The sequence below is a fragment of the Haplochromis burtoni genome, unplaced genomic scaffold (genome assembly GCF_018398535.1).
Source record: "Haplochromis burtoni strain Fernald_Lab_line unplaced genomic scaffold, NCSU_Asbu1 Contig_488, whole genome shotgun sequence".
Classification (NCBI taxonomy): domain Eukaryota; kingdom Metazoa; phylum Chordata; class Actinopteri; order Cichliformes; family Cichlidae; genus Haplochromis; species Haplochromis burtoni.
In genome coordinates, this window is record NW_024582849.1 from 82,821 (window position 1) to 102,450 (window position 19,630).

The 19,630-nt window shown below is 46.0% G+C and overlaps 1 protein-coding gene across 1 annotated transcript; it reads left to right on the top strand.

Annotated features, from left to right (window-relative positions):
- Nucleotides 1-18,850: 18,850 nt before the first annotated feature.
- On the top strand, nt 18,851-19,627 carry LOC121812246 (parathyroid hormone-related protein-like; the record flags this gene model as incomplete). The annotated part of the gene is given in 2 exon segments (XM_042213851.1): nt 18,851-18,859; nt 19,137-19,627. Coding segments are annotated over 2 exon segments (500 nt in total), but the record flags the coding sequence as incomplete, so codon positions are not given.
- Nucleotides 19,628-19,630: the final 3 nt, after the last annotated feature.

Consider the following 19,630-nt stretch of genomic DNA (forward strand, 5'->3'; position numbering starts at 1 on the left):
GAGCTAACAGAGACATCCTTGCTCACTAAGACTGGCTGTAGGGACATGAAACATCACTTCTCTGTTGGGAAAGGAGCCAAAGCTACTGCAGACCACAGAAGACGGCCAAGAAAACAAACTTCACAGCAGCTAACTAGGTCAGAGACAGCCAGATCACTGTAAACATCTACGATCCAGAGTCGCCTTCATAGATGGAGATACAGAGCATTTACAACCAAGTGCAAACCTCTGGTTACACTCCAGGACGGAACGCCTTGCAGAGGCTCGAGGAACCGAGGGGATGAACGACCCGACACGACCGTCTCACATACAGATGTGTTCAACAAGCGCAAAAGGATACAAGGTTCCAGTTATGATCTGGGAATCACTTCGAAGCCTGACTGCGTGTTCATCTGGGCGGTCTGGATCCATCAGCGCAGCTCAAACTGCAGACTGGGACTAATCAGAGTCTGTGGTACCAAAGGCTCAGTCCACCACAGCAGACGAGCTGACAGACTGACCGCATGCTTTGTAAAGCTGGCTGGTAAATTCTTTTCACTTACACAAACAAAGGAGATCCACGATCCATTAGAATAGAATAGGATAGAATAAAGTAGAATAGCCCTTTATTGTCATGTTACAGCATAATTATGGGTGCTCCACACCAACTGTGCAGGAATAAATAACTAACAGTAGAAATACATACAAAACAACAAAGAACCGTGCCTCAGGTTGGTGGACGTGGGTGTGGGGGGTAGTGTTTGGGGGAAGAAGCCCTAACCCCTGTGAGACAGGAGGATGTGGCGATGGCCTCCAGGGGTATCCTGGGTGGTGTTAATGACCTCTGTGCAGTACCAAACACCATAGCATGCTCTCCTCCACCCTGTGAGGATTCTCTCCTGTAAGTTTTCTGGAAATAAAACTGCAGTCTTGTAAAGTCTGACTGCAGACTGAGTAATGCCAGCGTTGTGTGTGGGCTCAAAGGAAAAGCAGCAGCAGGCTGACTCTTTGCACATAGTTAGGCTGGTGAGCCTCAATCCTCCATTACTGCAGGATCACTGTTAACGTTGCTGTAATTTGATGTATAAATAAAATTGAACTGAACTGTCTTTAAACCTGAAACAATACTGAAATACTTTGATTACATGAAATGTGTTCTGTCATCACACCCACTACAGTAAAGCTCCCACAGACACTGAAAACATCTCATTATGTTCCTTTGAACTCATCGTCCTGCGTTCAGGGTGCTGTCAGAGTGAAAACATGTCACAGCACTCCCCCGGAGCAGCCCCGTCACCATGAAGGCAGCACACACACATGCACTGGAAATGACTCTACATGAAGTTATTGGAATAAATGTTTGAGAACGAGGAGCGAGGTTCTGTTCATGGTTATCAGACCAGCCTAAGCGATTCTCTGCCTGTGGCGCTCAGTCACTGCTGTCATGGCATTTAGCGATTTTCTACACTTTTTCTTACGTCTCGTCTCATGTTCAGCCGTAACGCACAGCAGCATGTTTGAAGGAAACCAGATGGCTCATACCACCTGTCAGCACGCGGACGATGTGAGGGGACCACCGACTCCTCTGTGTACCAAAGTGAAAGAAAAGACTCAAACTGCTGCAATGGTCAGAGCGCAGAGCTGAGCCAACAAAAGGACCGTCCAGCTGGAGCTACAGGACTGCAGAAGCACTGCTTCTAAATGATGGTTTCACTTTTCATGAATAAACAGTGACATGGTGCTTCTTTTACCTGATTATAAGAATAGGCATCGTTTTAAGTGACAAATTTCAGTGTGGCGTCCTTCATCGTCTTTGTTAGTTTTGTGTCTGATGGTCAGCTTTCGTCTGAAAGCATGCCGCAATCTGGAGCTCTGATAGGAGGTTTGGTGCTTCTGGGTCACCTGACACCTGCGAAGCCCGTACCTTCCTTCAGACTGATAGTCCTCTCATCGTTTGAGGTTTCCTCCGAGGAGCATCGCCACGCTTACGTCTCTGAAGTGATGCAGCGGGCCGACAATGTCCTCGCTGTACAACACAGATCGGCCTGTTGTTATGGAAACAGGCTTCTTTTTTCCTACTAAAATCCCTTCGGGTAACACACAAGTAAAGAATAAAAGTGTTTGGTGTGAACACAGCTCCAGCCTGTCATCGCCAGGCTCCCTCTGCTCTCTGTCTGCAGGCAGGACGCCTTCCCTGCGGTCCTCTGCCTTTTCAGGCTGTGCAGCCAGCAGATGCTCGCAGGAATCTCTGCTCGTGGCCAAAAACACGTCTAACGCTGGAGTTAAAGCTCTGTTTCCACCTTTGTCTGACAGCACAGAGGGCTCAAAACAAAAAGCACCGTTTCCCGACAGACACAAAAGCTCATTTAATGCTGCTCGACGGCTCTTCCTCTGTGCCTTTTATCCTTTTATGTTTTTGTTTACAAGGAAGAGCTAAATTAGATGCCGCTGGCTGCTTCCATCTGTCATTAACCTCACCATTTAAATGATCAAATGTTAGCTTTTTCTTCCACCTCCTTGCCATTAAAAAGGTTGCTGTTGGAGCAAACCTCCACCTCTCTGTTATATCTGCATATCACATATTCCTCACACAGTTTTAGGTTTTCTCTGACTCTGATCAGAGACAGATCCTTAAGTAGAGCAACCTTGGTTTATTTGCTACTGCCAAAGGACAAGGATCAGCACCAGACCTGATGACAGACAAATAAATATTCAGCAGATGAGTTTGGATGTCCTTGACTTGGTAAAAGGCAGCACAGGGCTGCTGCTCTTATTTCTGTAGTGTTCATGTGCACACCACGCCATCAAAACCCAGAAGACCTCAAATTCAGTATATTCAGCGTTCAGACAGGAAGCCTTAACTGTTCTGATTTTTTAAATATTTCTAAAATGAACAGGGAGCCAATGACGAGAGGTTATTTACAGGAATGATGTCATTCGAGCATCGAGCCTTATCAGCAGACTCTGTTTTCACTGATATCCAATCAGCTTGAGCCTGGTTTCCTGAGACACACTGTGTCCTTTATACAAACAAACGGACATCTGAGGCCGTTAGCGCTGGGACAGGAGGCAATATCAATGGCTGCCATGTGAGTTTTATAAAAAGATTCCATGTTGGTCCTCCTTTCTTCTCGAGGTGTTCCAGCAAAAACACTCCTCATTGAACTCGCTGCTCACTGACGTTTCATGTTCACAAAGTATTTATATTTCTCTAACAAAGTCCTTTCTGCTCGTCTCTGACCCACGGGGTGAGGCCGGTAACCTCCTGGAGTTCATGCACACATGACTAACTTTGTTACCTCAAGGTCAAAGTGAAGACTGGCTTTTAATTTCAAAATAAATCTTCACTTTTAATGCATATTGTGGAAGGTCCAAAACTAATCATGCAGATATTGGATTTATAGAGGTGTGCATATTTTATGAATATGCCAACATAGCATCCATTTTCTAAAGCTATCTGGGTCAGGGCAGCAGTCAAAGCACAGACCTCCCTCTCTCCGGGTACCTACTCCACCTCTTCCCAAGTCATCTGATATAATAGTGTGCTCAGGGTATGCCCTGGGGCTCCTCACAGTAAATATCCCTGAAACACTTCCTGGTCAGATGCCTGAACCACCTCTGCTGGCTCCTGTCAATGTGGAGGAGTAGTGGCTCCACTTTGAGCTTGAGCTCCTCACCCCATCTCTGACCTAGACTACCAGCAGAGGAACCTCACGCCTGCAGTTTCTACCATCAGCTAATTCTTCAGACACTACCCACAGGAAAGGGTGGGAATGCAGGTCAACTGGAAAAGCAATCTTTCACACCCGGCTTTCACACACAGCTCTTTGGAGAAGAGTGCCTGGTTAAAGAACACAGGGTTGTTGCTGTAGACCAGGGGTGTCAAACTCCAGCCCTCGAGGGCCGTTGTTCTGGACCTTTTACATGTGTCCCTGCTGCAACACACCTGGTTACAATTAGTAGGTCATTAGCAAGACCTGACTGCATACTGAGGTGCCAAACCCTACCCATACACGAGTAAACTTGGAAAAATGTAACTAAATGTAAGTGTTCTGAAAAAAAGAGTACTTTTATTGGACCATGCTGATCGTGAGCTGCTGTAACATGAATCAAATGGCAGCCACCTCGGCATGCAGTCAGGTCTTGCTGAAGCAGCAGGGACACATGGAACAGTTTCAGGACACCGGCCCTCGAGGACACTCCTGCTGTAGAAGATCAGTACTCTGCAGGTCAGGCAGCAGTCAACCCTCGCTTAGTAGAACTGGCTTTAGGGATGTGCATGAGGTCCCCAGTAGATATAATTGGAACCAGTCTTCTGGAGAGGACATGGACTATCCAGAAGACTGGTTCCACTCTGGAGTTACCCTCGGAGAGTATCCCTATGGCTCTGTGTCAGTATGTCGGGGTTTTCCCACAGTGGACGAGAGGATGGCCTTTGTTCAGAGTGCCCAGACTTCTTGGAGTCCCTGAGTGGGTCCTGGAAAAAGCCCCATAAGGCAATGGCACCAGGACACTCAGGTGAAGATAGGAGCAGAGCTGATCACCACCTGGTGGTGACACTTTGTACACCCATAAATCAAAGGCATCACCTCCAACCAGCTGCAGGCTGGTTGTGCTGGACATTTCTTCCTGCTAAGAGGGAGTTTTTCCCTCCTCACTGTCACCGAGTGTTTACTCACAGGGGCTCATATAATTGTTGTTTTTTCTGTACTACTGTAGGGTCTGTAAACAAAAATAAGCTGTGATAAGCTCTTGATATATAAATAAAACTGAAGTGGATGTGATTGTTTGTCATTGTTGTCCATTGTTGGTTTTTCACTGCTGCATTTTGTATTTGTTGTGTTTAAATCTGTTGCAGGCAGAGAGGGTACAAATCCACAGTTTGGAGGTGTCTCTAGTAAACCACCTCTTTGTGTTTTCAGTACTGATGTCGGTTCTGCCTTTGGAGCTTCGATTTCCTTTATCTGTAGCGGTGGGGTTGCTCCAGCTGATGGAATCCATCTGTCTCTCTCTGTTTGGGAATAAATAACAAAGGGAGCAACACACAGTACAAATCCCCCTGACCCCCCCCCACCCACACTCCCACAGCCGCCCTGTTTCAAAAACCTACCGTTCATCAGCGGGGAGACTGTGGACCATTGGCTGGTCAAACTGCTCAGTTAGGTTATAGAGTAGGTTTGAGAGTAATGGTCTTTTAGCTTAATACAGAACAGTAACCCTCATCAGTCTTGTTTGGGAGTGATGAACTCTTCTCACTGATGCCATAAACCGGGCACGGACGCCAAACGACATCTCGAGCATAAACGAGCAATGCGACTGATGCCCCAGGCAGAAAACGAGCCGGAGGATCGGAACGTCTCTGCGCATGCCTTAAACAATGTCAAAGGTATGAACTGCCACCACCTCAAGGGAGACAACAGAAACTAAAGCTACGTCCACACGTACACGGGTTTTCCGTTTTCGTTTTAAAAAATAATCCCATCCACACCTAAACGCAGAAAAGAAGGAAAACGCTGCTATGAACATGCCAAAGCAGCAGGTGACGCTAGATTCCTAACCATGTAGAAATGTTGGCCAATCAGAAGTCTAGAAGCCTCGGTGGGAAATAGTAAACAAAGCTGGGGCATAGAAGCAGAACCGAGTCGTATGTGTGGAGGGACAGTAACTGTGTGTATATGTAAGCATTTAAACACTGCAGAGAGTAGAATTAACAGTAACAGTATTGTAGAAATTCATTTCACCGAAACAATAACGTGGCACACAGTGTGACCTCAAAAAAGGCGCACATCTTTGACGCTGCGTTTTCTCCGTTTTTCTCGTCCACACGTAAATGCAAAAACTGAGTTTCTAAATAAAAATCTCCGTTTTCAGTGACCGAAAACGCCGTTTACGTGTGGACGGGAGGTGCAAACGCATAGAAAAATCTGCGTTTTCAAAAATACCCGGGTACGTGTGGACGTAGCCCAAGTTTTGCTGTTTTTATCTTCACTGCAGATCCAATGAGCCCCCTGAAATGTTGTCCATTTTCTGGATCAGGTGCTGCTACGCGTCCTCCAGTGAAACCAGTGTAAGGAAAAGCATGTGGGAGCACAACACCAGAGGACTGGGATCCACGTCTGTTTACACCAGCAACCTAAAAGATTACTGATCCACAAAAAACTCCTCCAATGCTAACCCGTCCTCAGTATCAGAGCACCACCTTCAGGGGAAGCAGGGACAGCAGGTCCAAACCTGGACCAGAGCGGGACTGTACGTGGATCATCTCCAGGCAGGAGTGGAAGAAACTACCTGCAGTGGTGCTTTACAGCATTTACAGCCTGCTCATTATTAATGTTTTGTAATTCATCTTATTTTCAATTACATGAAATTATTTTTCAAATGTTTTGTTTTTCCTCGTGTTTGAAACGTGAAACGCATGACAGGAAACTCTGTGGTAAATAGCCCGGATTATTTTCTCTCATCAATTACACAACTTCATACATGAGTGCTGCTTTGCTGCAGGGTAAACTTGCACACACACATTAGAAACACAAACAAACAGCAGCTGCCCGGTGGGCAGATACGCCAACCATCAGAACGTCTGTGAGTCCACCTACGCCACATTCAGTCAAATCACACACACACACACAGTGCATGCTGATAGTGCAGATTAGGGCTAGGAGCGATATGGCCTAAAATCCATATCGCGGTATAATTTCAAGCACGTGCGGTAACAATATATATCACAATATATTCCTTTCTTCTGTCTAATGTAAGGCACACTTAAAATCCTTTAATTTTCTCAAAAATCGAGAGTGTGCCTTATGTATGAATTCTGGTTGGGTTGTGCTTACTGACCTCGAACCGATTTGGGCAGAAATCTGTTAAAAATGTTTTGGTACAACTTTGGTAAGCCGCACTGCTTGATGGATTGTCAGAGCATTACGGCTGCCGTAGTGAGGAGCTTCACGGAGTAATCTGGGTCCAAAACTCCGTCCACTTCAGGTCCCAAAGTCAAACGAACACTGAGAGTTAAAAACTGTCTAAATTCTTTCATCTTTAATTAAATCATCAGCGTTGCTGCTTTATCGGGTGTAACAATTAAGTTTAACATCCATGAAAACAGAATTTATTAAATTTAACAGAGTTAGAAGTTAACAGGAAGTTAGCTTGCTAGCTTCCACCTAAACATTTCATACCATGTTCTGACAGAGATTGTTGAAGCTATTTCAAACGTACAGCTCTGCTATCACTTCCAACATAAATGAAGACAGAAAACTAAACAGCAGTGGCGTATGCAGGGTTACTGAAGTTGGGCTAGCTGGTATATAATGTTGTGCTACGTGATTGCTAGTGACACAGCTATGTTAGCATAACATTAGCACAGTGAAGCTGGAGGATGAACGCCAACTTTTTTTCCACTCGATAAAAGTTAACGTGAGGGATTCTGGTGGTTAAGGACAAATGCAGTCGCATAGCAGGATGCTATACACGGGCCAAACTTCAGTCAGGAGAACAACTGAGATTATTCATCCACAATACGAGGTTAGTTGTTAATATACTGCAACAACATGGGAATAGAGCAGCTGCGAGAGAATTCAACATTAATGAATCAATGTTATGGAAGTGGAGGAAGCGCAGTTTTTGGCTTTCCCCATATTTCAAAAGTGCTTCAAGTCTTTGCTATGACTGTCGCCCGCCATAATTTGCAGATGATAATGGTTGTAGCCGCTGAGATGCTTTCGATCAAAACGGGCGCAGCTTGATGACATCATCAACATGCGGTAGAGCGGTAGAGTCAAAATCTCTATCGTTGGCCAAATTTATATTGTTTCTATCGTATATCGTTTATATCGCCCACCCCTAGTGCAGATCTCCTGCAGCAGTTCAGTGTGATGCTTCTAAATGACTGTAATCTCTGGTTACCCAGTTATGCTCAGTCACTCACAGAAAACAAGGCCTGATTGGAGCTTTAGAGGTACAGCAGCCTCAGAGGATCTACGGTTGTGCCTCTGACAGGAACTACTCACGTCACAGAGGCCGGTCTGAACCTTGGCTTTACTGCTTTAATACAAAACTGGAGAAAAAGTGCAAAATGAAGTAGAGTCTGATGCTAGTGTAGGACGTCATTAAACACAGCATGGTGTTACGGAGCGCTCAGAGCTTTTATCTATGTCGTGTTTGCTCCTTGGGCTAACTCAGAGACTGATACTGAGACTGGATCCAGATCAGTTAGTGACTCTTTATTGGAGACGTCGAGATGAGCCTTTTATAATTTCATGATACGGTGGTGTTTTTATTTGTCACACTGAAATGTTTCAGCTCATCCAACAAATTCAAATATTCGACAAAGATAACACAAGGGAACACAAAATGCAGTTTCTAAATAAAGATATTTATTATTGAAGGAAAACAAATCCAAACCTACACAGCCCTGTGTGAAAACGTACATAGTCCTACACCTAATGAGTGGTTGAGACGCCCTTATCAGCAATCACAGCTGGATGTGTCATGTAAACCTGTCCAGATCACCAACAAAGCGAGCCAATCATCTCCACGGCAGTGAAGCCAAAGGAACAGACAGCTCTTACTTTATAAACCTGCCTTTTAAATCTCTCATCATGTAAAATTATTCTCTAATAAAAACTGTTTTAGCTTATCTGCGCAGCTTTGTAGGACTCGGGTCCAAAAGTTTCTCAAAAGTACGAAGGACTCCAGCTAACAAAGGATGAAAGAGATTTTATTAAATGATTGTTAAAACTGAAAATGAATAAAACATCTCCCAGCCAGCACACTGATGAATAACCCTCGAGGACAACCTTTTCTTTGTTGAAGCTGAATTATTTCTGTCAAAGCATCAGATCATAGAAGAAGTATCTGACTGCACTGCTATAGAGTCATATCCACCACAGCTTCAGTGTGAGGAGGTGTGTATCTTACCTTATGATGACATACATGACGAGGAAGTTTCCCACCAGACCAATGATGCACACAATCATGTAGACGACCACGATGGTGACCTTCACCCCCATTGGCAGGTAGTCGGTGTCATTTTGAGGGTAACTGAAGTTGTTCAGAAACAACGATAAATTGTACGGCGGCAGCGCGAAGTCTTCAGGGTAGTCCATGTTTAGCTGAGATCGAAGAGATTTTTACGCTCACTGTAAAGGAAAAAAGAAATGTGGTTAAACACTGTAACATACAAAAATGTGATGGAGCATTTTTACGAGCTCTCACTTTTTAAGTTTACTCAAAAACGCCAAAACAATCATTAAAAAATGTGTTTGCCGGTCCTGTACAAAGGTTTGTAGTTACTGATTTATAAAATCAATAGATCAATCGCCCCATTTTAATTTGATTTCTAAGTGGGGTGACACGTGTGGTTGGAAAAAGACATTGATTGGCCATTTCAACCAGTCGTGTACACTAAAAAGTGTATTGTTCCTCCGCCCACTCTATCGAGGATGCAGCAGGTGGTGCCAAGGATCCCAGAGAAAATGGCCTGTATTTGTATAGCGCTTTACTAGTCCTTACAGACCCCAAAGCGCTTTACACAACCAGTCATCCACACATTCACACACTGATGATGGCAGCCACATTGCAGCCACAGCCACCCTGGGGCGCACTGACAGAGGCGAGAACAGGTGTCTGCGTCACAAAATAAATGCAGGTTTTTACGCAGGAATCTAGTGGATCTATCAACATACTGCCTTCCTGCAAAAGAGCACCATTGCTGGCCTAGATTCTGGTCTCAGTGGGGATTAAAGATAAGAAATACTTTCCAATGTTTACTATAAGTCAGTGTTTTGTTTGTTATGGAGCAAATTGGCTGAGATTTCAAACTGAGCTTCATTATTTTATTTCACTTTAATGTTTTGCTCTATCCGTTGATAGACGTGAAAATAAACGTTTACTACAATCATATGACCCCCTATGAGCAAGCACTTTGGCGACAGTGGGAAGGAAAAACTCCCTTTTAACAAGAAGAAACCTCCAGCAGAAACAGGCTCAGGGAGGGGCGGGACCATCTGCTGCGAGCCGGGTGAGAAAACATGAAGGCACTGAAATGTGAGAAAGGGCGTGGCAGTAAGGCAAAGATGGATGAACCAGAGGGTGAAGACATCGATCTTTCTGGATCAGTGCAGTGGCAAGAGAAAGCAGAGGTTTCTACTGCAGTTCTACAGGAGAACGGGTTTCTGCATTTACGGGAAAAGTCGATGTTGTTCTGTAGTGTTTAAAAACCCATGCACCCACGCAGACATCCTGTCTTCTCCACAACGTCCCCCCTGTTGAAACAGCTCACCTCGGAGGGTCCAGCAGGGGAAGCGGTCTTACTCAGCCGGCTCCTTTTGAAGTCTGCCACTTAAGGCACAAACAAAGATGATCCTCAGCAGAGAGTTTCTGGGCTAATTAGCACGATTCGTCTCAACTTTTATCCTCATCAGATGATGATGATGACGTATGGTCCTTGATCCCACCTCTAACTGATCTAACAGCAGGTATGTGGTAAGCAGCGATTACTTAGAGCGCCACCAGACTGACTTTGCCTCGCCTCTGTCAGTGCGCCCCAGGGCAGCTGTGGCTACAATGTAGCTTGCTATCGCCAGTGTGTGAATGTGTGTGTGAATGGGTGAATGACTGAATGTAGTGTAAAGCGCTTTGGGGTCCTATGGACTAGAAAAGCGCTATACAAATGCAGGCCATTTACCATTTACTTTGAGCTGTTGAGCTGAGCACAGGGCATTCGCTGCTTCATCAAACTGAGACTGCAGCGACGCAGCTGCAGGCCTAAAGGTCTGAGGCTGCAACACGGAGAGCCGCTCCGCCTGGTCTGGGAGAAAAATCGCTGATGGCTGCCTTTGGTGCTGAGCAGTGAGTCGCTACATGTAACGGAAATATACCTGCATGCACACGGACAGCTGAAACACCCACTTGGGCTTCAAACCTCGCTGCGCTGTGGAGCGCAGCGATAGGGGACCTCTGGTAACTGCCTTCATACTAACTTTCTAATATGATCCTAATATGACAACAATTACCTCCAAATGTATGTTTGAATCTTCAGCGACAGGCTGTTCAACCCACAGCTGAACATCACACTGCTGCAATACAATCTGTTACTTATCAAGAATGTAGGTTTATATGCAAATCAATCTCTATAAGAAAAAACTATCAAATGATCAAAGTGAGTTTAAGGCTCTCCATTATTCAGTTTGCATTTGTCCTGCTGTGTTGTGTTGCAGCCTTTATGGTGATCATGAATGACATCTATGAGCCAGTCCACAGGAAGCCTGAATGACAGAGGACTCATCTGTGCAGCAACGAGACCAAAGATCAGTGAAAGTGAGTGTTTTATAAAGTATGAGCCAGCTCTTTGTCCACATGTGAGTTTGCTTTAACATTTGTGATGAGGTCAAGTAACACAGGATGATACTGTTTTAGTCCACCATCACATTATGACTGTTAGGATGGGTGCAGAGGAGGGCACAAATCTGCATGTGTGCAACAATGAAAACAGGAAATACGACACAATCATGTAACAAGGTTGGAGGGAAAAAAGACCAAGTATACACAAGAATGTGTATGAAACACTAAAAACCTAAAAACCTTAGAAATAGGAACCATCTTATCTTAATGACCTTGTAGTACCATATCACCCTATTAGAGCACTTCGCTCTCGCTCTGCAGGCCTACTTGTTGTTCCTAGAGTATTTAAAAGTAGAATGGGAGGCAGAGCCTTCAGTTTTCAGGCCCCTCTTCTGTGGAACCAGCTTCCAGTTTGGATTCAGGAGACAGACACTATCTCTACTTTCAAGATTAGGCTTCAAACTTTCCTTTTTGCTAAAGCATATAGTTAGGGCTGGACCAGGTGACCCTGAATCCTCCCTTAGTTATGCTGCAATAGACAGTAGGCTGCCGGGGGATTCCCATGATGCATTGAGTTTTTCCTTTCCAGTCACCTTTCTCACTCCTAGGCTACGTTCACACTGCAGGTCTTAATGCTCAATTCCGATTTTTTAGATCAAATCTCGATTTTTTTGTCTGCTTCGTTCACACTACAAATAAAATGCGACAGCAAACGCGCTCTAGTGTGAACGCTCAAAGCGGCCCGCATGCGCAAAAGAAGACGTCACACACAACGCGCTCTGTTTAGACCCAGATAAACAGTATTGTTTGACTGACGGCCTTAATATAAAGACTTCGGACTTTACGTTTCCTAATTTTTGCTTGAAGTTATTTTGTTATTTACATAATAATGTAGATAACCTAATAATGATCCTTATTGCTGTTTTAGAGGAGCGCGTGCTTCAAAGGATAGCTGCAGATTTCTGTCAGAATCTGCAGATTATACAGAACAAATAAAATGTTCACGTTGTCTTCCCAACAGTTTCACTGACATCTACACTGGATGGACAGGAAGCGTTCACGATGTCTTCTCCGGCGCTGATAATTGGCGTCTGTCTTGTGTCAGTGACGTAAATATCGGATTTGTGCCGTTCACACTGTCAGACCGTGATCGGATATGGGTCGCATAGGGTCAAAAAAGTCGGATTTGATGCGCTTTCGCCTGCAGTGTGAACGTAGCCTATGTGTTAACAGACCTCTCTGCATTGAATCATATCTGTTATTAATCTCTGTCTCTCTTCCACAGCATGTCTTTATCCTGTCTTCCTTCTCTCATCCCAACCAATCACAGCAGATGGCCCCGCCCCTCCCTGAGCCTGGTTCTGCTGGAGGTTTCTTCCTGTTAAAAGGGAGTTTTTCCTTCCCACTGTCGCCAAAGTGCTTGCTCATAGGGGGTCATATGATTGTTGGGTTTTCCCTGTATCTATTATTGTACGATCTACTGTACAATATAAATCGCCTTGAGGGACTGCTGTTGTGATTTGCGCATGTATAAATAAGGCTACGTCCACACGTACACGGGTATTTTTGAAAACGGAGATTTTCCGTTTTCATTTTTTTAAATCCCGTCCACATGTAAACGCTAAAAATGAAATCTTGGCCAATCAGAAGTCTAGAAGCCTGGCAGGGAAAGACTAACCAGGGTTTTGTACCCTCACAAAACATTAAGTACTTCTGAAAGTTTGTGTTTTTCTGGAAAGGCAGATAATTTTGTGTTACTTCTCAGGTGCCTTCATCATTTCCAACGTTAATAACTTAAGACAGTATTTTGGACTCACAACTTAGGAATGAACAAAGTGCATACAGCATGCATAAATTTAAACTTTAAAAAGTTAATCTATTCAAATATTTGGGTTGTGTCTGTTGAATGAAAGCTCACTCTGACGCCTCTGTCTGTGTAAATGGAGGGACAGTAAGTGTGTAAGAGCTGCAGACAGTCAGATTAACAGCAACAGTATTTTGTCTCTATCCACCATTGTAGAAATCTCATGTAAACAATAACGTGGCGCACAGCGTGACGTCAAAAACGGCGCACACCTTTGAGGTTGCGTGAATAAATCTGTTTTCCTCGTCCACACGTAAACGCAAAAACTGAGTTTTCAAAAATCTCAGTTTTCAGTGATGGAAAAAGGTGCAAACACATAGAAAAATCTGTGTTTTCAAAAATACTGTGTACATGTGAGCGCAGCCTAAAGCTGAATTGAAATGAAAACGCACGCAGAGGACACAAGATTCTGTATACATGTAAGATGCAGGAAGGAGGAGCTGAAGCAGATAATCACAAGAAAAGAAAAACAAAAACAGAAATGACAGAAACCAACAAACCAAAAGCACACAGGTCCTGAAAATCCAACAGAGCTGTGTGCTGTGGAGGTAACAGGAAGGACCGGAGGACGCCACCAGACACATCCTGGACTCAGAAGGCCTCATCGTCTGCTCTGACACAGGCTGCGATCCAACACACACATATAGAGAGAGCTGGGATGTGTGTGTGGGGCGTAAACACAGTGTCCACCATAATAAAGCAACACGTGTGTTACACGTCCACCGTGGCATTACTGTACAGGCTGCTTCACCGCAACACGCCGGCATGCAGTTGCAGCAGCAATACATCACACTGCCGCCATAAAGCGGCGCCTGTCTCTGCATACTCATGAATATTCATCGAATCCCCGCAGCAGCAACTCGCCGCGGCTCCCCGAGGGTCCTGCCAGCCTTCATATACAGGCCTCTGTCTGCAGAGCGTGTGTGCCATAGCTGTGATTAATAAGCAGTTAAAGTTGAAGTCCGCAGTGTGTCCATGTAAGGCTGCGATGCCACACTGGGTGGGCCACTCTGTGCCACAAACAGCACGAGTGAGCACATCGAGGAGCTGTAATGAAAGGAACGAGGCACTGAACACATCCATGTATGTGGTACTTATTTAAAACAGGAGCTAACTGGTGGAGATGTGGATGGTGGTCCGGTTCCATCAGCAAACCGAGCTCCACGGGAATGAGAATCGAGAAGGAGTGGCGGTTCAGTCTTAGGCTGCTCCAGACTGCATGCCAGATATCTTTGGGCAGGACACTAAGCCTGAGTTGATTTCAGATGCTAGATCAAATGTTAGATAAAAAAAGCACTTGTACAAAGTGCTTTGACTGCTTAGGTAAAGCAGAAATATACTTCCATGTACCATTAGCTAACATTGGCACATGGCTTGGTCCAGTTTTAGAAAGCTTCAGTTTACAGCGAATATTGAGAAGGTCACTGCACCTTTAAATCTTGATTCCTTTCAGTCTACTTTTAGTGCATAAGAGCCCAGTGTTTTTTTCATGCCTCTGTGTGTTTATTTGGAGAAAGTGAGGCCCGAGACTAAATATGACGGGAAAGCTCGAAGAAGGACGGGTGGATTGTGAAAATGTAAACAGACAGAAGAAGGCAGCTTCCTCTAAATCTCAGAGGAAACAGGTAACACAAACAGCTGTTAATACGTCCAAACAGGTGAGGCAAACTGTGGAGGAAGAGGAGACGCACCCCTGCAGAACACACAAAGAGCTGCGGTCCTTCAGCAATGAGCCCGCACGTGTGCGCCACACAGGCTGATATCCAGCTGCAGATCTGCTGCTTTCCTTTAAAGGTCTGCAGGCGGGGAGCGTGCTCGCGCAGACGTACAGCTGCACGCAGAGACGGCAGGTCTACGGCTGCTGAGCAGGTCCGACTGCAAACACGCCGTTCGGTTACTGTTTGGATCCGAGCGATGATTCATTACTCCACACATCTCTGCACTGCCGTGTGCTAAACATGCTTCATCTTCATCAGCATTAAAGCCTCAGCTCATCCCATCCAGCAAAGAGGCACAGATGACACTGAACAACAGCTTCTCTGAATTCAGAGGAGTGATCCAAACGCTCCGAGGAGCTTAAAAGTTTGGCCTGTCTCCAGTTCAGGAATATCTCGTTGTGCACCTCTGGACAGTTTCCGATTTTTTCAGACCTCTCAGAGGATTTACTGTAGTCCGTGTGCTCGTCCTTTCTGTGGTGTGCTGGGATCAGTTTTCATGTTCAGAAAGTGGACGAAAAGGTTTCCTGCACACACTTCGTGCTGTTACAGGAAAACACCCGATGGGATTTGTGGCGCGCTGCTTTCAGGTTCCAGAGGGGATCCTTCACCTAACATTTAGTTTAAGATGTAAAATCTCAGCGTTCAGACTGACATGGAGAGCTCTGCCATCTCATGTAACCATGGTGACTGAGCTTGGTCTGTGTTCAGTCACTGAACGCTGCATTAATTCTAAGTTTGTGGTTAATCTCAGACGTGGCTGCTTTAACTGCACAGGACCAGGACCCCTGACCTGAGTTTATGACCATGTGAGGATTTTCATTCTAAAAAGCTTTAAAAGAAAACCAGCAGGGCTGCTTTGAGTTTCTTAATCCAGGCTTTAAGTTATGACGTATGAATCCTGCTTCCGGGTCCAAACTATCCATCCATTTCCTTCCGCTTATCCGTGGTCGGGTCACAGGGGCAGCAGCCCAAGCAGAGAAGCCCAGACCTCCCTCTCCCCAGCCACCTCCTCCATCTTATCCGAGGGAATGCCAAGGCGTTCCTTGGTCTACCGTTCCAGGGTTACCGGGGCCCCGCCCTGGAGCCAGGCCCGGGGAGGGTGCCAGAGGGCGAGGTCTGGTGGTTGGGCCTTAGTCCATGGGGCCCGACCGGGCACAGCCCGAAAAAGGGACATGGACCCATCTTGGACCCAGCCCTGTTGGGACTCCTCTCTTTGGGACGTGGATCAAGCTACGCCTCATCACATGAGCCATGGTGTGAAAACAGGTGTTGATCACTATCAGCAGAGGTTTTAGGTGAACCCATTGTGATGGCTTGCCTCACCCTATCATGTGACCTAATGAGGTCAGCTGACACAAGATGTGAGGGGGTTTGAGGCACCTGGGAAGGATTACATATGGCTGGTGTCGTAAGCCCCGCCCTCTGTCCAGTCACTGGAGTACCATGACCTGAATGATCGGGAACCTAAACATCGTTGATTCAAAGCATTTATTTATTGAACTACCTTTCACTGAACGCCAAACTTTAGTCCAAACAGACGTCAAAGTTCAGCTTTATGAAACTGATGTGAGAGCAGACTGACTGCTTTAAGATGAAAATAGGACTTTTACTTTGAAAATCAATGTTTACAGAGCTCGTTTCCTTCAGGATTTCTCTCTTAAACAGCTGCAACAGTTCATGCATGCCTTCCTCAGGTCTGAACACGATGCTAGCTAACATTACTGCCGTCATCGTTTTATTTCTCTTATTTCATCAAACGCAGCCGCTCTCTGCGCAGGATCGACTGACACGATTAAACTGAAGTCACTTCCTGTTTTTAACCTTGACTGATTACTGCAGGTACTTTCAGTTTTTTGACTGGTTTTGTTTTTAATTTTCTAGAAATGGGGTCTTAAAGTCAGGCGGTGACCCCCTAATGGGCCCTGGAGGTACTGCAGGAGGGCACTGTGATGACAACGTGACCATGTGTGTTCTCTGTGATAGGCTGGACTGAATATGAGCACGTGAAGAGCAGAAGGGCGGAAGTTTGGAAGGACCGGTCCAAAGTTCGGGACTGCAGCTGTGCAGAAACCCGCCCTGCTTCAGCGCACGCACGTGGACGAGCCGAGCACCCAAATGCAGCACCGGGACAGGCCCGTCACGGGTCCGAGTGTACCTTAACGCGCGACACACCGGGCGCGCGTGCACGCACGCACGCATACACCTTAGAACCACTGCGTCGCGCACGCGCGGTGTTCGCTGACATGCACACGAAACAAAGACGGACACGCGCATCACGCACATGTCGGCGAGTACACGGATGACTGCAGCAGGCTGCGCGCACTCACCTCCAAGTTGTTGTTCGTCTCCGCGTCGATGCGCGCTCACGGCTCCGGTCCTCCGAGCTGAGTCCGAGCTCCGGCAGCGCGAACACTCCGAACCGAACCTCCAGAACCTCTAGGATCCACCCGGATCCACGCGAACTGCAGCGGGACAAAGAGCCGAGACAGAAGCTTCACCTCCAGCATCCGCGGCACCAACAAGAGGAGGAGGAGGAGAGGAGGAGGGGTCTGAGAGATGAAGATACTGCCTCTCTCTCTGTGATCGATCAGGGTGTGATTACCCCCCACACACACACACACACACACACAAACAGACACATACACACGGACTTCTTTTGCACATTTGAAACACCAGTAAAATCTGTGTGTGAGTGTGTGTGTGAGTGTATGTGTGTGTCTGTTTGTATGTGTGTGTGTGGGTGAGTGTGTGTGTGTGTGTGTGTGTCTGTGTGTGTGTGTGTGCGTGCGTGTGTGTGTGTGTGTGTGTGTGAGTGTGTGTGTGTGTGCGAGTGGTATGATGATCAGCTGAGGAAACAGGTCCATCTACCCTTATGCACCATGGAAAGCATAAATCCTGACGATGGTGTCAAGTCAACTTCTAAACCTAAATCAGCTGTTACCCCGTGTTGCGTCACAGCAGCCTGCCATCACTGTGATTCGTCTTGAAAAAAGTGGATGAACTTTAGGAGAGAAACTTAACTAATGTTGTGGAGGTGAAATTGTGTAGGCTCTGCTTGGATTCAGCATGTTGGTGGTTTGATTAAACCAGCATGAAACTGCTTGTTAAAAAAATAAGATGGATCAAATTTTAAGCTTAAGATGCTTTAAGATGAAAGTTGAGTTAAACGGGTGAGTTTTAAATATGTGCTCCCTGGTACAGGTGTTATGAAGGAGGAAATTATCCACAGACACACCGTGTCAGGCTGTAAACTCACTGCTGGAGCCTCTGCTGGACATCAGAGGAACTCCAGCTTCATTTTTTAGGCCTTCGTTCTTCAAACTGTGGAGTTTTAACTGTGGCGCTGCTGCAGTTGACACTAAACGATCGTAACTCTCATGGTGTTATTGCCTACTGAACTCCTCCGATGGGTTTTCAGCTAAAATCAGAGTCGATAGATTTATTATGACTCACTTTTTCAGTGTGGAGGAATGTGCAGCTTCATTTCAGAATCACAGCAGCTTTTTTTTCTTTTTCCTCCACCACATTTAATTGGCACAAAGTGTTTGTGGCAGCAGTTTTTGTAATCCCTCAAGGGTCTGAGTGCCACGAATGTGCCGGTTAACTTCCACGCTGATTAAGAGTGAAAGCGTTGGCTGCGCTCATGTTCATCTAAAAGGAGAGAAAACCCTCCTGGACCTCCTCGCAGGGCGGGGATCTTCTGTATCACTTTTAGAAGGCTTGGAAAGCAACGGCATGGCTGTGGTTTGATGAATCAGGTCATTTCTCTGCATGGATGCAACAGCGCTGTCCAAAAACAACTGGAGAGGAAAGACAGCAGCGAAACCTGTGTTCAAGAAATGCCGTCGAATTTATAAAGGAGAAGAAGGATACAGTTTCTCCGGCTGCTCCATTTCAAACTGTTTGCCTGTGATGCCCTCTGCTGGTCAGTCAGGTCAACACTAAAATGCCAAAAGTATGTGGACAACAGGGAGCAACCCAAAATAATGCACATGTGTTTAGGTTCGTCAATAAGCCTGTAAAAACAAATATTAGACCAAATTTTTCAACAATAAAAATATTATTTTATTTTGCACGGTTCAGTTTGAAGTGCTTCCTGTGGTGTCGATGGTAACACTTTTGATTCCAGCCAGAGTCACAGGGTGTTTTTATTTAAGGAGAAACCTACAGAGATGAGCTCTGAAACATTTAAAAGGGCGTTGTTGTTGTTTTTTTGATTGAAAATCTTTTAGAACGATGAAAAGCTTCATGTAAACAAACCTTCTCTCTTTCTTCTGTTCAGGAAACGCTCGGTGAGTCACGCTCAGCTGATGCATGACAAAGGCCGGATGATGATGGAACATGAGCGTGTTTTACTCCTGAAGGCGCTTTTGGACGAAGTCCACACGGCAGAGATCCGTGACCTCCCCATGCGGACCACAGGGGGAGGCGGGAGCAGCAGCGACGCCGGAGTCGGGATGCCGGGGGGCGGCCTGGGAATCAACCTCAGCACCACCGGCAGCACCCTGCACTCCAAACCCCCCGGAGGCACCAAGAACCTCCCCATCAGCTTCCGGCTGGAGGAGGAGGAGGGCACCAACCTGCCACAGGAGACCAACAAGTCGCAGACATACAAAGACGGCGTGACTAAAGTGTCGGGCAAAAAGAAGAAGAAATCGAGGGCTGGGAAGAGGAGGGAAGGGGAAAAGAGGAAGAGGAGGGCACGCTCTTTGGGGTGGAGGCTAAA